At 47.1% G+C, this 20865-nt stretch overlaps 1 protein-coding gene across 1 annotated transcript; it reads left to right on the top strand.

Annotated features, from left to right (window-relative positions):
- Positions 1 to 1273: 1273 nt before the first annotated feature.
- On the top strand, positions 1274 to 3777 carry LOC123154157 (protein DETOXIFICATION 16-like). Its single transcript, XM_044572945.1, has 7 exons — positions 1274 to 1444; positions 1555 to 2099; positions 2285 to 2371; positions 2461 to 2517; positions 2694 to 3051; positions 3168 to 3254; positions 3363 to 3777. Exons 1-7 carry the CDS (start codon positions 1310 to 1312, stop codon positions 3411 to 3413), a joined length of 1320 nt encoding a protein of 439 aa, XP_044428880.1. The 5' UTR covers positions 1274 to 1309; the 3' UTR covers positions 3414 to 3777.
- The last annotated feature ends 17088 nt before the right edge of the window (positions 3778 to 20865 follow it).

Genomic DNA, 20865 nt, shown 5'->3' with positions numbered 1-20865 from the left:
TTCAGTGGAAGTTTCATCGACACAATTACCTATAGTGACACATCATTTAAAAACATTTGAAACTAGGATGAAATGCCTCCCTCCCAATGCATAGTTTCATCTATTGTTGTTTCCTAAGTTATGTGCAAGACACAAGCTATCTAGATAAATGTGTGCACATGATGGTTTCATCCCCACGAAATTCATTTCATCTCTCTTCATTAATACAATGTCACATCATAAGAAATGTTGTCGTGTCAGTGTATTTAATGTGTATGAAACTGCCACTAAAAATGTCCTAATAAGGGCCTTTTAGTTCACAAAATTCACCACTGTACACCCTTCACATCCGGTCACATTTTCTCTCATAGGCACACTCCCCAATATACTATTCCAACACTACTCCCAATTTCACGAACTAAACAGGCTCTAAGACTAGCCACGGTGGGAGTAAGTTTAGCAGTAACATCGAGTCCAACTCAGCAAATTTGCTTATGCGCCAATGAGTTAATGAGGAGAGAGGTAGTTTGAGTAACTTAGCTAATACTGTAACATCACACGTCCCAATGCAATATGAGTCTATAACCTAATAAATGAAGTTTTGCTGACACCACACTTATGTATCCACTATAAGACTAGCCACAATGGAGAGTAACATACACTAGTAACATACACATATCCCTAGACTATGTTACTACTTTTCATAGTGGGTAGTAACATAAATATGGTAACATGCAAAGCCTCATTTATCAGGTTATATACTCATATTGCATTTGGACATGTAATGTTACAGTAACTAGCTAAGTTACTCAAACTACCTCTCTCCTCATTAACTCATTGCCACATAAGCAAATTTATTGAGTTGGACTCGATGTTACTGCTGAAATTACTTCTACTATGGCTAGTCTAAAGGTAGTAATACAGTCTAGAGATATGTGTATGTTACTAGTATACGTTACTCTCCATTATGGCTAGTCTAATAACGCAAGTGACGGTACCATGAGATTATATACGTCCCCAAGATGACACAAGTTCAACCAGTCCTGAAACTTGAAAGCTCCGAAAAGGTCACGTGATCCCATTGGCCCGCCCATATATCTCAAGTCAAACGAGCACAGTACCACACCCTGCCCTACAACGCGGTCCTTGTGTCCCGCACCTTCGCTGTCTCCTCCTCCAAGTCAACCCCAGCGGGAGCAAGAGATCAGAGATTCACCCGGCAATGGACCACAAGCAAGACACGGAGCCGCTGCTCCCGGCGGCGGACGAATGGTGCCGGCAGGGCCTCGCCGCGGCCGAGGCAAAGCGGCTGGTTCGCCTCGCCGGGCCGATGATCACCAGCTGCTTGCTGCAGAACATCATCAACATAATGTCCCTCATGTTCGTCGGCCACCTCGGCGAGCTTCCCCTCGCCGGCGCCTCCCTCGCCAACTCCGTCGCCAGCGTCACCGGCTTCAGTATCATCGTAGGCCCATTTCCCTACTCTCTCTCATCATACACACACTCTCTTCAAGAATGAAGAACTGGACTCTGTTCTGATTCTTGCTTGGCATGCATGAGCAATGGGTGTCGCAGATCGGCATGGCGACTGCGCTGGACACGCTGTGCGGGCAGGCGTACGGCGCGCGGCAGCACCACCTGCTCGGCGTCTACAAGCAGCGCGCCATGGTGGTGCTCGGGCTCACCTGCGTCCCCATCGCCGTCGTCTGGGCGCACACCGGCCGGATCCTGGTGCTCCTCGGCCAGGACCCGCGCATCGCCGCCGAGGCCGGCGCCTACGCGCGGTGGCTCATCCCGTCGCTTGCCGTGAGCGTGCCGCTGCAGTGCCACGTCCGGTTCCTGCAGGCGCAGAGCCTCGTCCTGCCCGTGACGGCCAGCTCGGCCGCCGCGGCACTCTGCCACCTCGCCGTGTGCTGGGCGCTCGTGTTCAAGGCCGGCATGGGTGCCAAAGGAGCCGCGCTCAGCAACGCCATCTCGTACGCCGTGAACCTGGTGATGCTGTCCCTGTACGTCAGGCTGTCGAGCTCCTGCAGGGACACGTGGAACGGGTTCTCCATGGAGGGGTTTAAGGATCTGCGCAAATTCGCCGATCTCGTCGTGCCCTCTGCGATGATGATCTGGTATGTAAGGCAACTGATCCTCAAAAATACTCACCCAGATTCAAAAAAAAAAAAAAACGTAGGCTGTTTTGTTGCGCAATAGACCATACACCCGGATTTCATTTACATGTTACAGGTGAAAACTTTTAAAAAATCTTCAAAAACAGGCACCACTTGATAGAAACAATGTCAATTTTTGGGTGCAGCTTGGAGTGGTGGGCTTTCGAAACACTTGTGCTGCTGTCTGGTCTTCTGCCCAACCCTCAGCTGGAGACTTCAGTGCTGTCAATTTGGTATAGCCCCACATCAAGCTTCAGAAATTAAGGAGTAAGGACACATCTTCGATCTAGCTAACCTAACAGAGTGTTCAATTATTCTGCAGCCTTAACACTGGGATTCTTCTCTTCATGATACCATCGGGGCTTGGTTATTCTGTGAGGTAACTTACTACTATCTGCTACTCCCTTCGTAAACTAATATAAGAGCGTTTAGATCACTAAAGTAGTAATCTAAACGCTCTTATATTAGTTTACAGAGGGAGTACCACTCAATACCTACAAGAATTACACTGCTGGAAATTTGATCGGCTGATCGCCTGGTTTCTTCACCCCACAGCACGCGCGTTTCCAACGAACTTGGTGCCGGACAGCCTCAGGCAGCAAAGTTGGCAACGAGGGTAGTCGTGTGCATCGCCTTGTTCCTAGGCTTCGTCCTGACCTTGGGCATGACCCTGCTACGCCACGTTTGGGGGTACATGTACAGCAACGAGCCGGAGGTCGTGGCATACATTGCCAAGATGCTGCCGGTTCTTGGGATATCTTTCTTCATAGATGGCCTTCACGGATCTCTCTCAGGCGTGCTCACGGGCTGCGGCAAGCAAAAGATCGGCGCCACGGTGAACCTCGGCGCGTTCTACTTGGCAGGCATCCCTATGGCGGTGCTGCTTGCGTTTGTCTTCCATCTCAATGGAATGGTAAACTCTACAAGCTCAACACTTGTCATCTGCAAAAGAAAAACTTTGAATGTAGCATAGTGAAAGGACATGATCATCTCTCAACTTAGATGCTGATGATGTTCTTCTCCCAACAGGGCCTTTGGCTCGGCATCGTCTGCGGCAGCCTCATCAAAGTGCTCTTGTTTGCATCTGTCACATGGACCATAGACTGGAGCATGGAAGTAAGTAGAGATTACTGAACACCAACAAAATTCTACCAGGACGCTGCAATATATAGAGTCTAGCCTAGCCAGGGTGACATCTCTTTCTCTTCCTGTTTTCAATTGCAGGCTACCAAGGCAAAGGACAGGGTATTCGGCTCATCTCTGCCAGTAGCATGAAATTTGAAGCATCACATGGTACAAGTTTCAACTAACTGTTAGGATGCTATGTGTCTTCTGCTGATCTGTTCGGCAGATCTTCTGCTGATTTGTACGGCAGATTTATTGTGAGAGAAAAATGCTGCGTGCTGATTGATACGGCAGATTTGTTGTGAGAGAAAAATACTGCAGAAGAAGCCAAAATAAGGCAAGCCGGACGGATTAGCCTCGTCTAGACGTCTACTGCAGACTCACTCTACCGACCAAGCTAACAGTAAGTTGTTCTCCGTAGATGTTATTGGATTTTTTTCTAAAAAAATATGTTATTGGAATATTTAAGAAACCAAAGAACGCAGACTAGAGTAAATTTTTTTTTCCGAGCAGAGTCTGGTCCAGCACTTTGGGACTCTGGTCTGTTCTGTATTTAAAATTTTCTTGTAACAAACATGATGGCACATAGGAAGAGCTTTCCTACGTAGTGATCTGAGATGTGCTCACAAGAGAGGAGAAGAAGATTTAGGCTTGTTCTTATTAAAATGTTATATAAATTAGCCTTTTTATTTAGTTTTTTACTGTCTTGGGAGGTAACAAGAGGTACCACCGAAATATAACTACAGAGGCATGGTGCGTTACAAATTTCAGTACTTAGGTCAATTAGGTGTCGAATTATACGCAGTCTATCCAAATTCAGTCAGTTCTTGTCTTTTGAGCCTTTGCCGATCGAACTCTCAACAGAATTGCTTTGTTGCCGGATTCGTAGCACAGCAGCTGCACACTACTGGAATTTTCACATACGTCGGGTGTAATGCTTTTCGCCGAGTGCTAAAACATGGACACCCCGCAAAGATAATAATGCTGAGAGTCACTCTCGGCAAACCCAGCTTCACGACAAACTGTTTTCTTTGCCGTCACTGTCTCAGGGCAAAGAGGCACCGCACGGCAAACCCTGCAGACGCCGAGAGCCGCTCACGGTGAAGAGGAGCCACGTGGCATGCCCGTCTGCAACAGACGGCTCCGTCAGTTACTGCGTACATTACCGAGAGCCGGCAAACGACACTCGGCAAAGTATATGCCACGTCCTATTTTCTTTTTTGTATGTGTTCTTTATAACTGACATGTGGTCCCATTGGTCATATTTATCAGTAAAAGTTTCAAATAACTTGCTAAATATTTTTGAAAAAAAAGACGATATCTTTGCCGAGAGCTGCTCTCGGCAATTCTCCCAGCAGATGACAGTTTACATATCTTTGCCGAGAGCTTGTCTCGGCAATGCTTGCCTTCTTTTCCGAGAGCAGCTCTCGGAAAAGGTGTGGGTACAACAGTAGTGTCTCCCATACGACCACATGTCAGAAGACGACACGTGTCAGCCTCCTACCGGTTCTTTTTGTCGAGAGCAGCTCTCGGCAAAGTTGGCCCTCGGCCTGTTCTCATGGTCCCACATGTCAGGAGGCGACACGTGTCAGCCTCCTACTAGTTCTCTTTGCCGAGAGTGGCTCTCGGTAAAGTTGGCTCTCGGCCTGTTCTCGTGGTCCCACATGTCAGGACACTACACGTGTCAGCCTCCTAGTATTTCTCTTTGCCGAGAGTGGGTCTCGGCAAAGTTGACGTGGTCCCACATGTCTGGAGCTAACGGACTGTTATCCGTTAGCTACTTTATTTTACCGAGACAGGTTGTTTAGCTCTCGGCAAAGGCTTTACCGAGTGCCCGTGTTCTGGCTCTCGGCAAATTCCTATTTGCCGAAAAGGTGTACGCCGGGTGCCTTTTGCCGAGGAGGACAGTCGGCAAAGGTGTTGCCGGTGGTTTTTGGGCCTTTGCCGAGTGTTCGTGGCACTCGGTGTATAGGGCGATTCCAGTAGTGGCAGCAGCAACAGGCGTGGCAGCACGGTTGCCCTTTGGTATTTTCAACAGAATCGGATAATCCTGACTGAGATTCAAAGGTTGGGAAATCAGTATTTCACTTTCTAACAGCTTGAATCAGCAAACTATATATGGAACATGTTACTAAGGAGTTTGGACTAAACACCAAATATTTCACTGTCCCATCTCCCATGCATATCCAAGTATTCGGTCACCTCACATAAAACCTAGGCTATGAGGCAAAACCAATTCAAACAAACACCATCAATTGTCTTGCTAAAAACTAGCTCAGGCTCAAGCTTGGGCAGACCTAGCCGGGCAAGCAAACACCTATGTATACCACCACAAGGTAGACCAGCTTTTAAGCCCTTTTTTTGTGCAGCCTACGGCAGATTTGGGTGGATAGCTTTTCATATATCTGAAAACCAGATGTCTCCGATTGCTTCTTCGCGTGAGTTTTACAACTTCTGACTTTTGAGGATATTTGCATTTTGATATATATGGAAAGCTAGCTGTCCAAAATTACCCACAGCTGAAACAAACACAGCCTTAGTATTCACCTTATTGTGAGCTAGCCTGGTTAAATTTAGAAGGGAGGACATATACTTGCGAATGGAGGACGTATACTTTCCCCTATGCTTAAAAAATATTTAGGGCAAGGAGCTGAAAGATATGAAGCGTTCCTACTCCATCGAGGGAGCCGCGTGGTAGTTTATATTGATGCGTGGCCGAAGCCTGGCTTGACGTACAAGGTTATGACAGAAAGAGTTTGGGTAGAATACAAGAGAAGGAAGGAGGTTGAGATTACAACTCTATATTCTAACACCCTCCCTTAATCTCAACTAACCTAAGTTAAGATTACTCCTGAATTCTTCAAATGGTCTTGCTGGTAGTGCTTTTGTAAAACCGTCAGCCACTTGATCCTTAGAAGGAATAAATCGAATCTCAAGTTTCCTTGCCGCAACCCTTTCTCGTACAAAGTGAAAATCAATTTCTATGTGCTTTGTCCTGGCATGGAACACTGGATTTGCAGACAGATATGTTGCTCCCAAATTATCACACCATAAACATGAGATACGATTCTTCTTGATTCCCAATTCCTCAAGAAGTGATTCAACCCAAATGATCTCAGCAGTTGCATTAGCCAAAGACTTGTATTCAGCTTCCGTACTTGAGCGTGACACAGTAGCTTGCTTTCTAGCACTCCAGGAGATAAGATTAGATCCAAAGAACACTGCAAAACCTCCAGTTGATCTTCTGTCATCACTACATCCTGCCCAGTCAGCATCAGAGAATGCACTCACAAGAGAAGAATTAGACCGTTTGAAATGAAGTCCTATTCCCATAGTATGTTTCACATATCTCACAATCCTCTTGACAGCTGACCAATGTGCAGAAGTAGGTGCATGAAGATATTGACAAACCTTGTTGACAGCAAATGAGATATCTGGACGTGTGAGAGTTAAATATTATAGTGCTCCCACAGTACTCCTATACCTTGTACTCTCCTCCTCTTGAAGTGGCTCACCCTCATATGCTGAGAGACTTTCTGAGGAGGATAAAGGTGTAGACATTGGCTTGCAATTTTTCATCCCCATGCGAGACAGAAGCTCAAGAATATATTTTTCCTGATTTAACACAATACCATCTTGAGTTTTCTTGACTTCAATACCCAAGAAGAAATGCAAATCACCTAGGTCCTTCAAGGCAAACTCTGAGCTCAAATCATGCAAAAGAGCATTAGTAGCATTTTGTGAAGAACTTGCAACTATGATATCATCAACATATATAAGCACAAAAATGACTACTCCTGCCTTGTTATAAATAAACAAGGATGTGTCAGCCTTGGAAGCAACAAAGCCAAGATATTTTAACTGTGAGCTCAATCTGGAATACCATGCTCTGGGTGCTTGCTTTAGACCATAGAGTGCTTTATCAAGCTTGCAGACATACTGTGGCAATTTCTTACTCTCATACCCAGGTGGTTGTCTCATAAACACTTCCTCTTCCAGAACACCGTGCAGAAACGCATTCTGTACATCTAGCTGCCTTAAACTCCATCCTCTGGATACAGCAATGGCTAACACAAGTCTGATAGTTGCAGCTTTCACAACGGGACTAAAGGTGTCCTCATAGTCAATGCCATCTTAAAGCCCTTTGCAACTAGACGTGCCTTATATCTGTCAATGGAGCCATCTGCCTTCTTCTTAATTCTATACACCCATTTGCAATCAATAATATTTTTACCTCTCTGATTTGGTACAAGATGCCAAGTCTTATTCCTCATGAGCGCAGAATACTCCTCATCCATTGCCTTTTTCCATTTAGGATCATCAAGTGCATTCTTCAACGATGTTGGTTCTCCTGAAATACACAACATTCCATATGGTATAGTTCCATCTTTCCTAATTTTAGGATTCCGTATACCTTTCTGTAGCCGGGTCATAACATGTGAAGAAACCTCTCGCTGCACCGCTGGTATACTTGCCACAGAAGATCCAGGAGAATCTGCTGATGCAGTGGACTGATTTGTCGTCATATGCGCAGGGGATCCTGTGGCTTCTGGTGTGGCTGCCCCTCCTGCAGGCACTGGCGCAGAGGATCCTCCACCCGACCGCGACTGGAGGCGCGCGTGGTGCGGAGAGGATCTGGTCCCGCCGCTGGTCCCGCCTGACGCTGGCGCGCGGGGCGAGGGGGATTCGGCCCCGCTGCTGGTCCTGCCTGAAGCTGACGCGGCAGCACGGGAGTGGCCCGCCCTGGATCCAGGACTGGAGCCATCAGGGGCTTGATCCGAGGCGGATGCGGTCGCGTGATCCGAGATCTGCGCGCGTGCAGGGGTGGCAGGCGCCGCCAGATCTTCTTCGTCATCTGTGCTAGCTTCGTCTCCTTCCTCAGCATGAAATATAGGATCAAAACCAGCCATATTTTCGAGATCTTGGTCATTTTGAGCACCGTTTTCTCGAGGGACCTGCACAGGCATAAGAGAAAGACCAGTACCTGCAGGAATATCATCACATTGGTTAGTACAATTGTTGTCGCCCCCATGATCAAAAGACCGAAGATGTGAAGGAAGAAGAAGAATTTCTTTGCGGAGAAGTGCACCAGCATTAGGATGAAGGGATGCAAAGGGAAACACGGACTCATCAAATACAACATCTCTGGATATATACACCCGACCAGTAGGAACATCAAGGCACTTGACCCCTTTATGCATGGGGCTATAGCCTAAAAAGACACACCGTTTTGAGCGGAAAGCGAGTTTGCGTGTGTTGTAAGGCCTAAGATTGGGCCAACAGGCACAACCAAAAATACGAAGAGATGTATAGTTGGGTGTGACACCAAGAAGTCGTGTAATGGGTGTTTCAAATTTGATAACTTTACTTGGAAGCAAGTTGATGAGATATGTAGCAGTTAAGAGTGCTTCATCCCAAAATTTAAGCGGCATGGAAGCATTTGCTAACAAGGCAAGCCCCATATCAACTATGTGATGGTGCTTTCTTTCAGCGGATCCATTTTGTTGGTGAGCATGAGGACAAGATACATGGTGTGATATGCCAAGCTTTTGAAAGAAAGAATTTAGTTTTTCATACTCACCACCCCAGTCACTTTGCATAGCAATGATTTTAGAGTTCAGTTTGCGTTCAACAAGATTTTGGAAATTGAGGAAAACTTGGAATACATCAGATCGCTTTTTCAACAGATAAATCCAAGTAAATTTACTATAGTCATCAATAAAACTTACATAATAGGAAAATCTACCAACTGAAATAGGAGCTGGCCCCCATACATCTGAAAAGATAAGTTGTAAAGGGGCAGTAGACACACTAGTAGAAATTGGGTAAGGTAATTGATGACTCTTTGCTTGTTGACACGGATCACAAACTGACTCACTACTAGGCTCATAAGAGAGTTTATTTTTGCTAAGAACATATCTAACTATGACTGAAGATGGATGACCTAAACGACTATGCCACCTTGATGTAGATAGCTTGGTGACAATATTTGCTTGTTTATTGGACCATGAAGATGATGATGATGATGATGATATGAGTGGGTAGAGTCCTCCCACGCACCATCCTCTAAGAATGACTCTCCTTGTTTTCAAGTCCTTAACCAAGAAAAAATAAGGATAGAATTCAATAAGAACATTGTTATCAAGAGTGAATCGATGAACGGAAACAAGATTTTTAGAGGTTTGAGGAACATGCAAGACATTGGTCAAGTGTAAATTTTTCACGGGGGTTTTAACAATTGAACTGCCAATGTGTGTGATATCCATACCAGAACCGCTTGCCGTGCGAATTTGGTCGCCTCCATTGTACTTCTCCCGCATCGTCAACTTGTCAAGTTCACCTGTGATGTGGTTTGTTGCTGCACTGTCGGCGTACCAGTTGGTGTCCACGCCATAGGAGACTGCATGCGCTTGCTTTTCTTCCTGGTCGTTTTCTTCATAACGTCACCAGCAAACTCGTGCACCTCCTGGATGGTGTCTGTAGCATATCTGACATTCTGGATAGTCATGCTGTTGCTCACGAGCCTGCTGTTGCTGTTGCTGTCGAGGACGGCCTCTGAATCCGCCGCCTCCATTGGAGGAAGACGACTGTCGGTCACCGCGGTCACCACGATCACCACGGCCACGGCCTCTTCCTCCACGTCCGCGAGATCTGCCACGGGACTGGCCACGGCCTCTGTAGACCGCATTAGCGGATGAATAGAACCCGCCTGAAGATGAGTCGCCTAGCATCTCCATCCTTTGATCAAAGGCAGCAATTTGGGCAAAAAGATCGTCGGCTGTGATGATGTTTTTGACAGCGCCGATCGCCGCCACCACGGGGTCGTAGTCGCGGTCCAGTCCGGCCAGAATATAGTCCACCATCTCCGGATCAGATACGGGACGACCTGCAGCAACTAGTTCATCCCCAAGACTTTTCATCTTCGCCATATACGCCGAGCTTGACAGCGAGCCCTTCTTGGTATTGGTGATGGCGATTCTCAGATTAGTAATCCGAGACTGAGAATGTGAGGCGAAGAGATTTGTCACCGTCGTCCAGAGCTTAAAGGTGGAATCTTTCCCAACAACTTGTGCAAGAATTTCTGGAGACATGGAATTGAGAAGGTATGATAGAACCTGCTGATCTTTGGCGATCCAGGGTCCGTATAGGGGATTCGGCTCTAGGGCCGTGGTCTTGTCTGCCTTCGTGATCTCCACCATCTTGGGTGGAGCGGCATCGGTGTTGTCCAGGAGCCCCGTCACCTGCGCGCCTCGCAGGGCTGGGAGGACCTGCGTCTTCCAGAGGATGAAATTACCTCTTGCAAGCTTCTCAGATGGCGGCGATCCAAGGTTGAGGGAGACGCCGGCGGAGGAAGCCATGGAGACGATGATGTGTGGTTTCTAGGGTTTTGGATTGTGGCTAAATGTATGAGAAGAGGTGGCTCTGATTACCATGAAAGATATGAAGCGTTCCTACTCCATCGAGGGAGCCGCGTGGTAGTTTATATTGATGCGTGGCCGAAGCCTGGCTTGACGTACAAGGTTATGACAGAAAGAGTTTGGGTAGAATACAAGAGAAGGAAGGAGGTTGAGATTACAACTCTATATTCTAACAGGAGCAATTAACATGTTAAATCAATTGGTATTTTGGATCTGTTGGAAATATTAGCACATTTTCGACTAATCTAATCCACGAGTAAATAGTAAACATGGCAAATACGGTATGCATCTCATACCGATACCTAAGCATGTGAGCACATACAGTACATAGAACCGAAACATCTGTGAACAGCATATATACGGCCAGCACATGAAAGAGCAAACAAGGGATGAACAAGTCATACCCACCGGTTGGCCAGGCCAACGCGGCGGTGGCAGCCTCGGCATCAGCCGAGGCCTTCTTCTTGGCGGCTTCTTCATCATCTATGGAGTCGACGCAGGCTAAGTAGTGGAAGCAGAGGCGGTCGGTGACGAGGATGGATGAGGCCGAAAGTAGCACAAAGAGAGGAACAGTTGTGCGAGAGGGAGTAAGTGAACCGCCGCGGCAGCCTCGGCATCAGCCAAGGCCTTCTTCTTGGCGGCTTTGTCATCAGCCATGGAGTCGATGCAGGCGAAGTAGTGGAAGCAGAGGCGGTCGGTGACGCGGACGGATCAGGCCGAAAGCAGCACAGAGAGAGGAATAGTTGTGCGAGAGGGAGTGAGTGAATTGCCGCGGCAGCCTCGGCATCGGTCGAGGCCTTCTTCTTGGCGGCTATGTCATCAGCCATGGAGTCGACGCAAGCGAAGTAGTGGAAGCAGAAGCGGTCGGTGACGCGGACGAATCAGGCCGGAAGCAGCACAGAGAGAGGAACAGTTGTGCGAGAGGGAGTGAGTGAACTGTGTTTCATCAAATCGATGTTTCATCAATACCATTCCTGACCGGCAAAAATAAGCTTCGGCTCAGCTCATTCCCGCAATCTGTGGGGCGCGCGTCATGACAAGGCGAGGCGGGCGGTGGTGGAGGAGGAGCACGCGTGTACAACTCCTATTCCCAAGCCCCTCCTAATAACAAGTGGTAGAGCAGCCCTTATAAATAGGTCTCACTCTTCTTACTGTAGCAATATGGTACTAAACTTCCCACAGTTTCCACCACTTGGTGTACGCATTAATGAACCTTAGAAATTAATCAGGGATTATTGTCTTATATGGGCCTAAGCCCATCCATAATCCAACACTCATCACGGGCAACCAATAGAAGTGTACATGTGCTGCCTAGGGTTCGGAATAATGAATAATTTTCCTTTGCACCTGAACTTCTCGATAACCAAAAGATAAGAAATGTTGGTGTAGCTGAGCCTGAGTTGATGTGCACTTTGTTTCCGAGGGAATATTCAATGTGAACCTGAAATGTCAGATTCATAATTGTGTCTCTGTTCTTTGCCATTGTTAGAAGGCATCGGTGTTGTATTGCATTGGAAATTTGGGGGATGATGATACAGTCATAGCTTACAGATGAATTATACTTGTTGGAATCACAGATATTGATGCAACCTCGATTTGGTGTTCGATTGTACCTGAAAATCAAGTCTTTGTTGATTCTAGCAGATGCAATAGCTTGTCAATTTGGTAGAAATGCCAGCTTGGGCTTGGATTGATAAGATACTCTCACTATTACAAACAATGAAACAGTAAAAGAAAGAAGAAAAGAATTGCCAACTTCACATGTTCATACATTCACTACCGGAACAGGGCTTGATGCCGATGGCCAAAAGTATGCCGACGGCCACCGTCGGCATATTCCAGACTATGCTTATAGCCAGCCCCAGACCGTCGGCGTACAACGGCCGTCGGGCTATCCCAGTATACGCCGATGGCCCCCGTCGGCAAAGAATGGCCATCGGCATAGCCAGGCCTACGCCTACAGTTGCCGTCGACATAGCTGCGGGCTCGGCGACCACGCCCGTGACGGGCGGCTAACGGCGTCAGATCAGGGACGGGCGGCCGTCGGCATAGATACGAGTGCCACGTCATCGATCCAAAGCGCGCCGACCAAGGCCTATGCCGACGGCTGCCGTCGGCATAGATGACACGTCATCGATCCGCACCGTGCCGTCCATCTACCCTGGCCGCAGATAAGCCATCGGCATACCTTTTTTTGCATTTTTTTGAATAGCTATATATTTATGTTTTTTTACGTATTATTATTTGACTAACTTACATGTAGCATTTGTTAATATATATATAAGCATACATATATTTTTTCGATTCTATACGAAGGGGTGTGATGACCCCCCTCACGGACGGCGCCGACGCCGGCCGGCACCTGGAGGGGGAAACAGCCGCATCGGGTCTATACGGAGGGGACGTTGCTCCCAAGTGTTTCTATATATGGGATGACTTACCACAACCGGTTGGTGTGGTGGCATGTCTGAAGAGGCGGCACGCATCTCCGGGGTGTGCCCCCCTCACGGATGGCGCCACCGCCCGCACCTGGAGGGGGGAAACGGCCACATCGGGTCTTCACGGACGGGATCTTGCTGTGGGTTTGGCCCGGATGTTGCTCCAAAGTGTTCCTATGGGCTGGCCTAACACAACCGGATGGAGAGGTCCACTGGTCAAAATCCGCCCGTGAAAAATGAAAGGGCTAGATCTCCAGGGTTAGGCGAGACAGGGGCTCTGGGGGGTAGCAATCCCACCGGAGCGTCGCACTGGGCCCTCATACATGCGGGGAGGTGTTGTGGAATGTCTAAAGAGGTGGCACATGCTACCTCTTGAGCACTGCGTTGGTTTTCCCTTGAAGAGCAAAGGGTGATGCAGTAAAGCAGCGTAAGTATTTCCCTCAGTATCCACGACAAGTAGACCAAAACGATTCTGCATCTACTACTATTACTCCACACATCGACCGCTATCCAGCATGCATCTAGAGTATTAAGTTCATAAGAACAGAGTAACACCTTAAGCAAGATGACATGATGTAGATGGATAAAATCATGCAATATAATATAAACCCCATCTTTTTATCCTCGATGGCAACAATACAATACGTGTCGTGTCCCCTACTGTCACTAGGATCGAGCACCGCAAGATTGAACCCAAAGCTAAGCACTTCTCCCATTGCAAGAAAGATCAATCTAGTAGGCCAAACCAAACTGATAATTCAAAGAGACTTGCAAAGATAAACCAATCATACATAAAAGAATTTAGAGAAGAATCAAATATTGTTCATAGATAATCTGGATCATAAACCCACAATTCATCGGATCTCGACAGACACACCGCAAAAGAAGATTACATCGAATAGATCTCCAAGATAATCAAGGAGAACTTTGTATTAAGATCCAAAGAGAGAGAAGAAGCCATCTAGCTATTAGCTATGGACCCGAAGGTTTAAAGTAAACTACTCACACATCACCGAAGAGTCCATGGAGTTGATGTAGAGGCCCTCCGTGATCAATTCCCCCTCCGTCAGAGCTCCCGAAAAGGCCCCAAGATGGGATCTCTTGGGTATAAAAGGTTGCGGCGGTGGAATTAGGTTTTCGTGGTGCTCCTGGATGTTTGCGGGGTTCGTGGACTTATATAGGAGGAAGAAGTAGGTCGGTGGAGCAACGAGGGGCCCACGAGGGTGGAGGGCGCGCCCAGGGGGTAGGTGCGCTCCCCTGCCTCGTGGCCTCCTCGATTGTTTCTTGACGCCCACTTCAAGTCTCCTGGATCACGTTTGTTGAGAAAATGACGTTCCCGAATGTTTCGTTCCGTTTGGACTCCGTTTGATATTCCTTTTATGCGAAACACTGAAATAGGCAAAAAACAACAAATTGGGTTGGGCCTCCGGTTAATAGCTTAGTCCCAAAAATGATATAAAAGTGTAAAATAAAGCCCATTAACATCCAAAACAGATAATATAATAGCATGGAGCAATCAAAAATTATAGATACGTTGGAGACGTATCAAGCATCCCCAAGCTTAATTCCTGCTCGTCCCCGAGTAGGTAAATGATAAAAAAGAATTTTTGATGTGGAATGCTTTCTAACAAATTTCTCAATGTAATTTTTCTCTATTGTGGCATGAATGTTCAGATCCAAAAGATTCAAGATAAAAGTTTAATATTGACATAAAAATAATAATACTTCAAGTATACTACCTAAGCAATCATGTCTTCTCAAAATAACATGGCCAAAGAAAGTTATCCCTACAAAATCATATAGTCTGGCTATGCTCTATCTTCACCACACAAAATATTTAAATCATGCACAACTCCGATGAAAAGCCAAGCAATTGTTTCATACTTTTGATGTTCTCAAACTTTTTCAATCTTCACGCAATATATGAGCGTGGGCCATGGATATAGCACTATATGTGGAATAGAATGGTGGTTGTGGAGAAGACAAAAAGGAGAAGATAGTCTCACATCAACTAGGCGTATCAACGGGCTATGGAGATACCCATCAATAGATATCAATGTGAGTGAGTAGGGATTTCCATGCAACAGATGCATTAGAGCTATAAGTGTATGAAAGCTCAACAAAAGAACTAAGTGGGTGTGCATCCAACTTGCTTGCTCATGAAGACCTAGGGCAATTTTGAGGAAGCCCATCATTGGAATATACAAGCCAAATTCTATAATGTAAAATTCCCACTAGTATATAAAAGTGATAACATAGGAGACTCTCTATCATGAAGATCATGGTGCTACTTTGAAGCACAAGTGTGGAAAAAGGATAGTAACATTCTCCCTTCTCTCTTTTTCTCTCATTTTTTTATTTGGTCCTTCTTTCTCTCTTTTTGGCCTCTTTCCTTTTTTTTGTCCGGAGTCTCATCCCGACTTGTGGGGGAATCATAGTCTCCATCATCCTTTCCTCGCTGGGACAATGCTCTAATAATGATGATCATCACACTTTAATTTACTTACAACTGAAGGATTACAACTCAATATTTAGAAAAAAATATGACTCTATGTGAATGCCTCCGGCGGTGTACCGGGATGTGCAATGATGCATGAGTGACATGTATGAAATTATGAACGGTGGCTTTGCCACAAATACGATGTCAACTATTTGATCATGCAAGCAATATGACAATAATGAAGCATGTCATAATAACGGAATGGTGGAAAGTTGCATGGCAATATATGTTGGAATGGCTATGGAAATGCCATAATAGGTAAGTATGGTGGCTGTTTTGAGGAAGGTATATGGTGGGTTTATGGTACCGGTGAAAGTTGAGCGATACTAGAGAGGCTAGAAATGGTGGAAGGGTGAGAGTGCGTATAATCCATGGACTAAACATTAGTCATAAAGAACTCACATACTTATTGCAAAAATCTATTAGTTATCGAAACAAAGTATTACGTGCATGCTCCTATGAGATAGATTAGTAGGAAAAGACCATCGCTCGTCCCCGACCGCCACTCATAAGGAAGACAATCAATAAATAAATCATGCTCCGACTTCATCACATAACGGTGCCCCGTACGTGCATGCTATGGGAATCACAAACTTCAACACAAGTATTTCTCAAATTCACAACTACTCAACTAGCATGACTCTAATATCACCATCTCCATATCTCAAAACAATTATCAAGTATCAAACTTCTCATAGTATTCAATACAGTTCTATGAAAGTTTTTATATTATTCCTAAAAGAAAATTTCCATGTTGTTCTAAAGGACTATCAAAATAATATAAGTGAAGCATGAGAGATCAATTATTTCTATAAAATAGAACCACCGCCATGCTCTAAAAGATATAAGTGAAGCACTAGAGCAAAAACTATGTAGCTCAAAAGATATAAGTGAAGCACTAGAGCAAAAATCATGTGAGTCTCTCTCAAAAGGTGTGTACATCAAGGATTATTGTGTTAAACTAAAAAGCAAATAATCAAATCATACAAGATTCTCCAAGCAAAACACATATCATGTGGTGAATAAAAATATAGCTCCAAGTAAAGTTACCGATAGACGAAGACGAAAGAGGGATGCCTTCCGGGGCATCCCCAAGCTTTGTCTTTTTGGTGTCTTAGGGAGTCCTGGATTAGGGGGTGTTCGGGTAGCCGGACTATACCTTCAGCCGGACTCCAAGACTATGAAGATACAAGATTGAAGACTTTGTCCCGTGTCCGGATGGGACTTTCCTTGGCGTGGAAGGCAAGCTTGGCGATGCGGATATTCAAGATCTCCTACCATTGTAACCGACTCTATGTAACCCTAACCCTATCCGGTGTCTATATAAACTGGAGGGTTGTAGTCCGTAGGCCATCAACAATCAACTCCATATACAACAATCATACCATAGGCTAGCTTCTAGGGTTTAGCCTCCTCAATCTCGTGGTAGATCTACTCCTGTACTACCCATATCATCAATATTAATCAAGCAGGACGTAGGATTTTACCTCCATCAAGAGGGCCCGAACCTGGGTAAAACATCGTGTTCCCTGTCTCCTGTTACCATCCGGCCTAGACGCACAGTTCGGGACCCCCTACCCGAGATCCGCCGGTTTTGACACCGACATTGGTGCTTTCATTGAGAGTTCCTCTGTGTCGTCGCCTTTAGGCCCGATGGCTCCTTTAATCGTCAACAACGATGCAGTCCAGGGTGAGACTTTTCTCCCCGGACAGATCTTCGTCTTCGGCGGCTTCGCTCTGCGGGCCAACTCGCTTGGCCACCTGGAGCAGATCGAAAGCTACGCCCTTGGCCATCAAGTCAGGTTTGGAAGCTTAAACTACACGGCTGACATCCGCGGAGACTTGATCTTCAACGGGTTTGAGCCACGGCCAAGCGCGCCGCACTATTTCGAGGGGCATGATCTAGCTCTGCCTCCGGACAGTGCCCTGGAGGCCGCACACGCATCGGTTCCGACCCCTAACTCGGAGCCTATTGCGCCAATCGAGGACGAGCGGTTGGACGTCACCTCGGGGGCTGCGATCTCAAAGGCGATCGAGCCGAACACTAGCCCCGCACTCTGCATGACCCGTGACTCCGAGGATCCGGACTCCTCCCCGGACTCCGAACCCCCCGTGCCCCTGCCAATCGAATCCGATTGGGCGCCGATAATGGAGTTCACCGCCGCAGACATCTTTCAGCACTCGCCTTTTGGCGACATCCTGAATTCTCTTAAGTCTCTCTCTTTATCAGGAGAGCCCTGGCCGGACTACTATCAGCGAGGGTGGGATACGGACGATGAAGAAATTCAAAGCCCACCCACCACCCACTTGGTAGCCACTGTCGACAATTTAAACGACGTGCTCAACTTCGACTCCGGAGACATCGACAGCATGGAGGACGATGTAGGAGATACCAATGAACCAACGCCCATAGGGCATTGGACAGCCACCTCATCTCACGATGTGTACATGGTGGATACCCCTAAAGGAAGCGACAACGAGGAAAAGGGGACGGAATGGGAGTTCAACCCCCCGAAAAGCAATCAAAGCGTCGGCGTAAACGCCGACCCAAGCCCCGCCCCGATAAAAACCCAGCGATAGAGCAGGACGAGCCGGTAGACGACGAGCAGGCATTAGAGCAACCGTCCGAACAGGGCAACACGGATAGAGAAAACGAACATCCCTCCTCCGGCGAAAACGGCATTCCGGACGACCTCACGCCGGATAAACCTATGGAGCAGAAGAATCTCCACAAGAGGCTTGTTGCAACTGCACGCAGCCTAAAAAAGCAGAAGCAGAAGCTAAAAACAGCGGAAGATGCACTCCGGATTAGATGGAGCAGAGTAATCAACACCGCAGATAAATATGGCGACAGTCGCCGCACTAAAAGCTATCCGAAAAGAAAGCTACTGCATGAATTCGATGAAGAGGCCCTAGAGCCCTCACACTCAAAAAATGAGAAAGCCACACGGTCGGATAGATGACCCCACAAAGCGGCAAGCGGCGCCGCACTTAAATCGGCATGCGACCCACTTAAGGATTCGCATCATGACCCAGTTAGGTCCATTTATGGGTCAAGAAAGCAAGCTCTCGTAAGCAACGCAATAAAGCCATCATCAGAATCCGGCACACCCAAATACAGGGGTGCCGCACACCCCCTATGTTTCACCGATGAGGTCCTGGACTATGAATTTCCAGAGGGATTCAAACCCGTAAACATAGAGGCATATGATGGAACAACAGACCCTGGAGTCTGGATCGAGGATTATATCCTCCACATACACATGGCTAGAGGAGATGATCTCCACGCCATAAAATATTTACCCCTTAAGCTTAAAGGGCCAGCCCGGCATTGGCTTAAAAGCCTTCCTGAAAACACAATTGGAAGTTGGGAAGAGCTCGAGGATGCTTTCCGAGCAAATTTTCAAGGGACCTATGTCCGCCCTCTGGATGCAGACGATCTTAGTCACATAACTCAACAGCCCGGAGAATCAGCTCGGCAGTTCTGGAATAGATTCCTCACTAAAAAGAATCAGATAGTCGACTGTCCGGACGCCGAAGCCCTAGCAGCTTTCAGGCATAATGTCCGAGACGAATGGCTCGCCAGACACCTCGGCCAAGAAAATCCAAGAACAATGGCCGCACTAACAAGCCTCATGACCCGCTTTTGTGCAGGGGGAGGACATCTGGTTGGCAAGGTGCAGCCCCAGCGACCCAAGTACATCCGAAACTAGGGATGGAAACGGAAAACCGCGACGTAACAAGGACCGTCGCCGGACTAAGGAGAAAAGTCCGAAGAGCACGGCAGTCAATGCCGGATTCAAAGGCTCACGACAAAATCAGGCAAAATCGCCCCCCAAGGATAACAGGGATGATCCATCCAACCTAAATAAAATCCTGGACAGGATATGTCAGATACACAGTACTCCCGGGAAGCCCGCTAACCATACCCACAGAGACTGTTGGGTTTTCAAACAATCTGGCAGACTCAATGTCGAACACAAGGGGCTCGACACACCAAGCGAAGACGAGGACGAACCCCAAAAGCGGAGCACCAGGAAACAAAAGAACTTCCCACAAGAAGTAAAAACAGTGAACTTACTTCACATAACAAAACATGCGGCGCCCATAAAAGTACGCACCACAGGGCTCATCCCCAAAGAGTCCTGCCACTGGTTGTCAAAACCGATCATCTTCGATCAGCTAGATTATTCTAGAAATATCAAGAATGCAGGCTGGACTGCCTTGATACTCAATCCAATAATTGGCGGGCTCCGGTTTTCAAATGTCCTTATGGACGACGGCAGTGGACTAAACCTGATATATCAGGATACAATCCAGCACACGGGGATAAACCCAGCAAGAATCCGCCATAGCAAAACCTCCTTTCAAGGGGTAATACCTGGTCCGGACACCCATTGTATGGGTTTTCTCTGGCTCGAAGTCATATTCGGCTCGGCCGATAACTTCCGCCGCGAAAAGCTGACCTTCCATATCGTCCCGTTCTCAAGTCGCTATCAAGCACTACTGGGACGTGAAGCTTTCGCTCGCTTTAACGCAATACCATATTATGCATCTCTTACGCTTAAGATGCCCGGTCCACGAGGCATCATCTCTTTGAAGGGGAAGCACTAAAGTGCGCCTCCCTAAGCGGAGGACTGTGCGGCCGCTTTGACAGCCCCACAGCAAAATGGCCTCACCAGCCAAAAAACTTCGAAATAGGTCATTCAAGACCACGAACGCGGATAGACGAGTTCGGTGCAAAATCATCATTGATGCAGGCTTAGTGGCCATATACCCCTGCACTAGGGGCTTCACGCATATACAATAGACGAGGTCCGAGCTACAAGGTAAAAATTCGGTTAATCTTCTCAAGATATAAATCAAGGATTTCCCTCATCCCTCAAAAGGAAAATCTTTCTCTACTTATGGCTCGCTGGAGGGCTGATCCCCTTGAGGGCGTAGTCCGGCCAAGCAACTCCCCGGCGTCGGACCCTCTGACGAGGATTTTCCCCCCGCTTCGAGGCCATGGTTTCCGGGTCGTCAGAGGCGGCTCTCTTCTTCCCCTCAGGAGAGGAATTGTCGGTTCCTCCCTTCGGAGCAGCCTCCTTCGAGGAGGCCATAACTTCCTTGTCCTCCCCCTCCAAAGGCATTATCTCCAGCATCCTGACCAGCACGGGATCCGGCCTGGTTTCAGGAAGGGGAGCCGGACACCTGATCAGCTTTTCCTTCGCTATCCACTCCTGTTTAAAAGGATGGCTCTTTTA

The sequence above is a fragment of the Triticum aestivum genome, chromosome 7A, assembly GCF_018294505.1.
Source record: "Triticum aestivum cultivar Chinese Spring chromosome 7A, IWGSC CS RefSeq v2.1, whole genome shotgun sequence".
In the NCBI taxonomy this organism is placed as follows: Eukaryota; Viridiplantae; Streptophyta; class Magnoliopsida; order Poales; family Poaceae; genus Triticum; species Triticum aestivum.
Note: the sequence above shows the minus strand (reverse complement) of the source record. Positions and strands in the feature narration are given on the sequence as shown.

Bases quoted from the DNA above. Each gene is read 5' to 3' on its own strand.
- LOC123154157 (XM_044572945.1), top strand. From the start codon at position 1,310: ATGATCACCAGCTGCTTGCTGCAGAACATCATCAACATAATGTCCCTC. The intron at 2,372-2,460 runs GTATAGCCCCAC...ATTATTCTGCAG, and splicing joins ACTTCAGTGCTGTCAATTTG to CCTTAACACTGGGATTCTTC. The intron at 2,518-2,693 runs GTAACTTACTAC...TTCACCCCACAG, and splicing joins GGGCTTGGTTATTCTGTGAG to CACGCGCGTTTCCAACGAAC.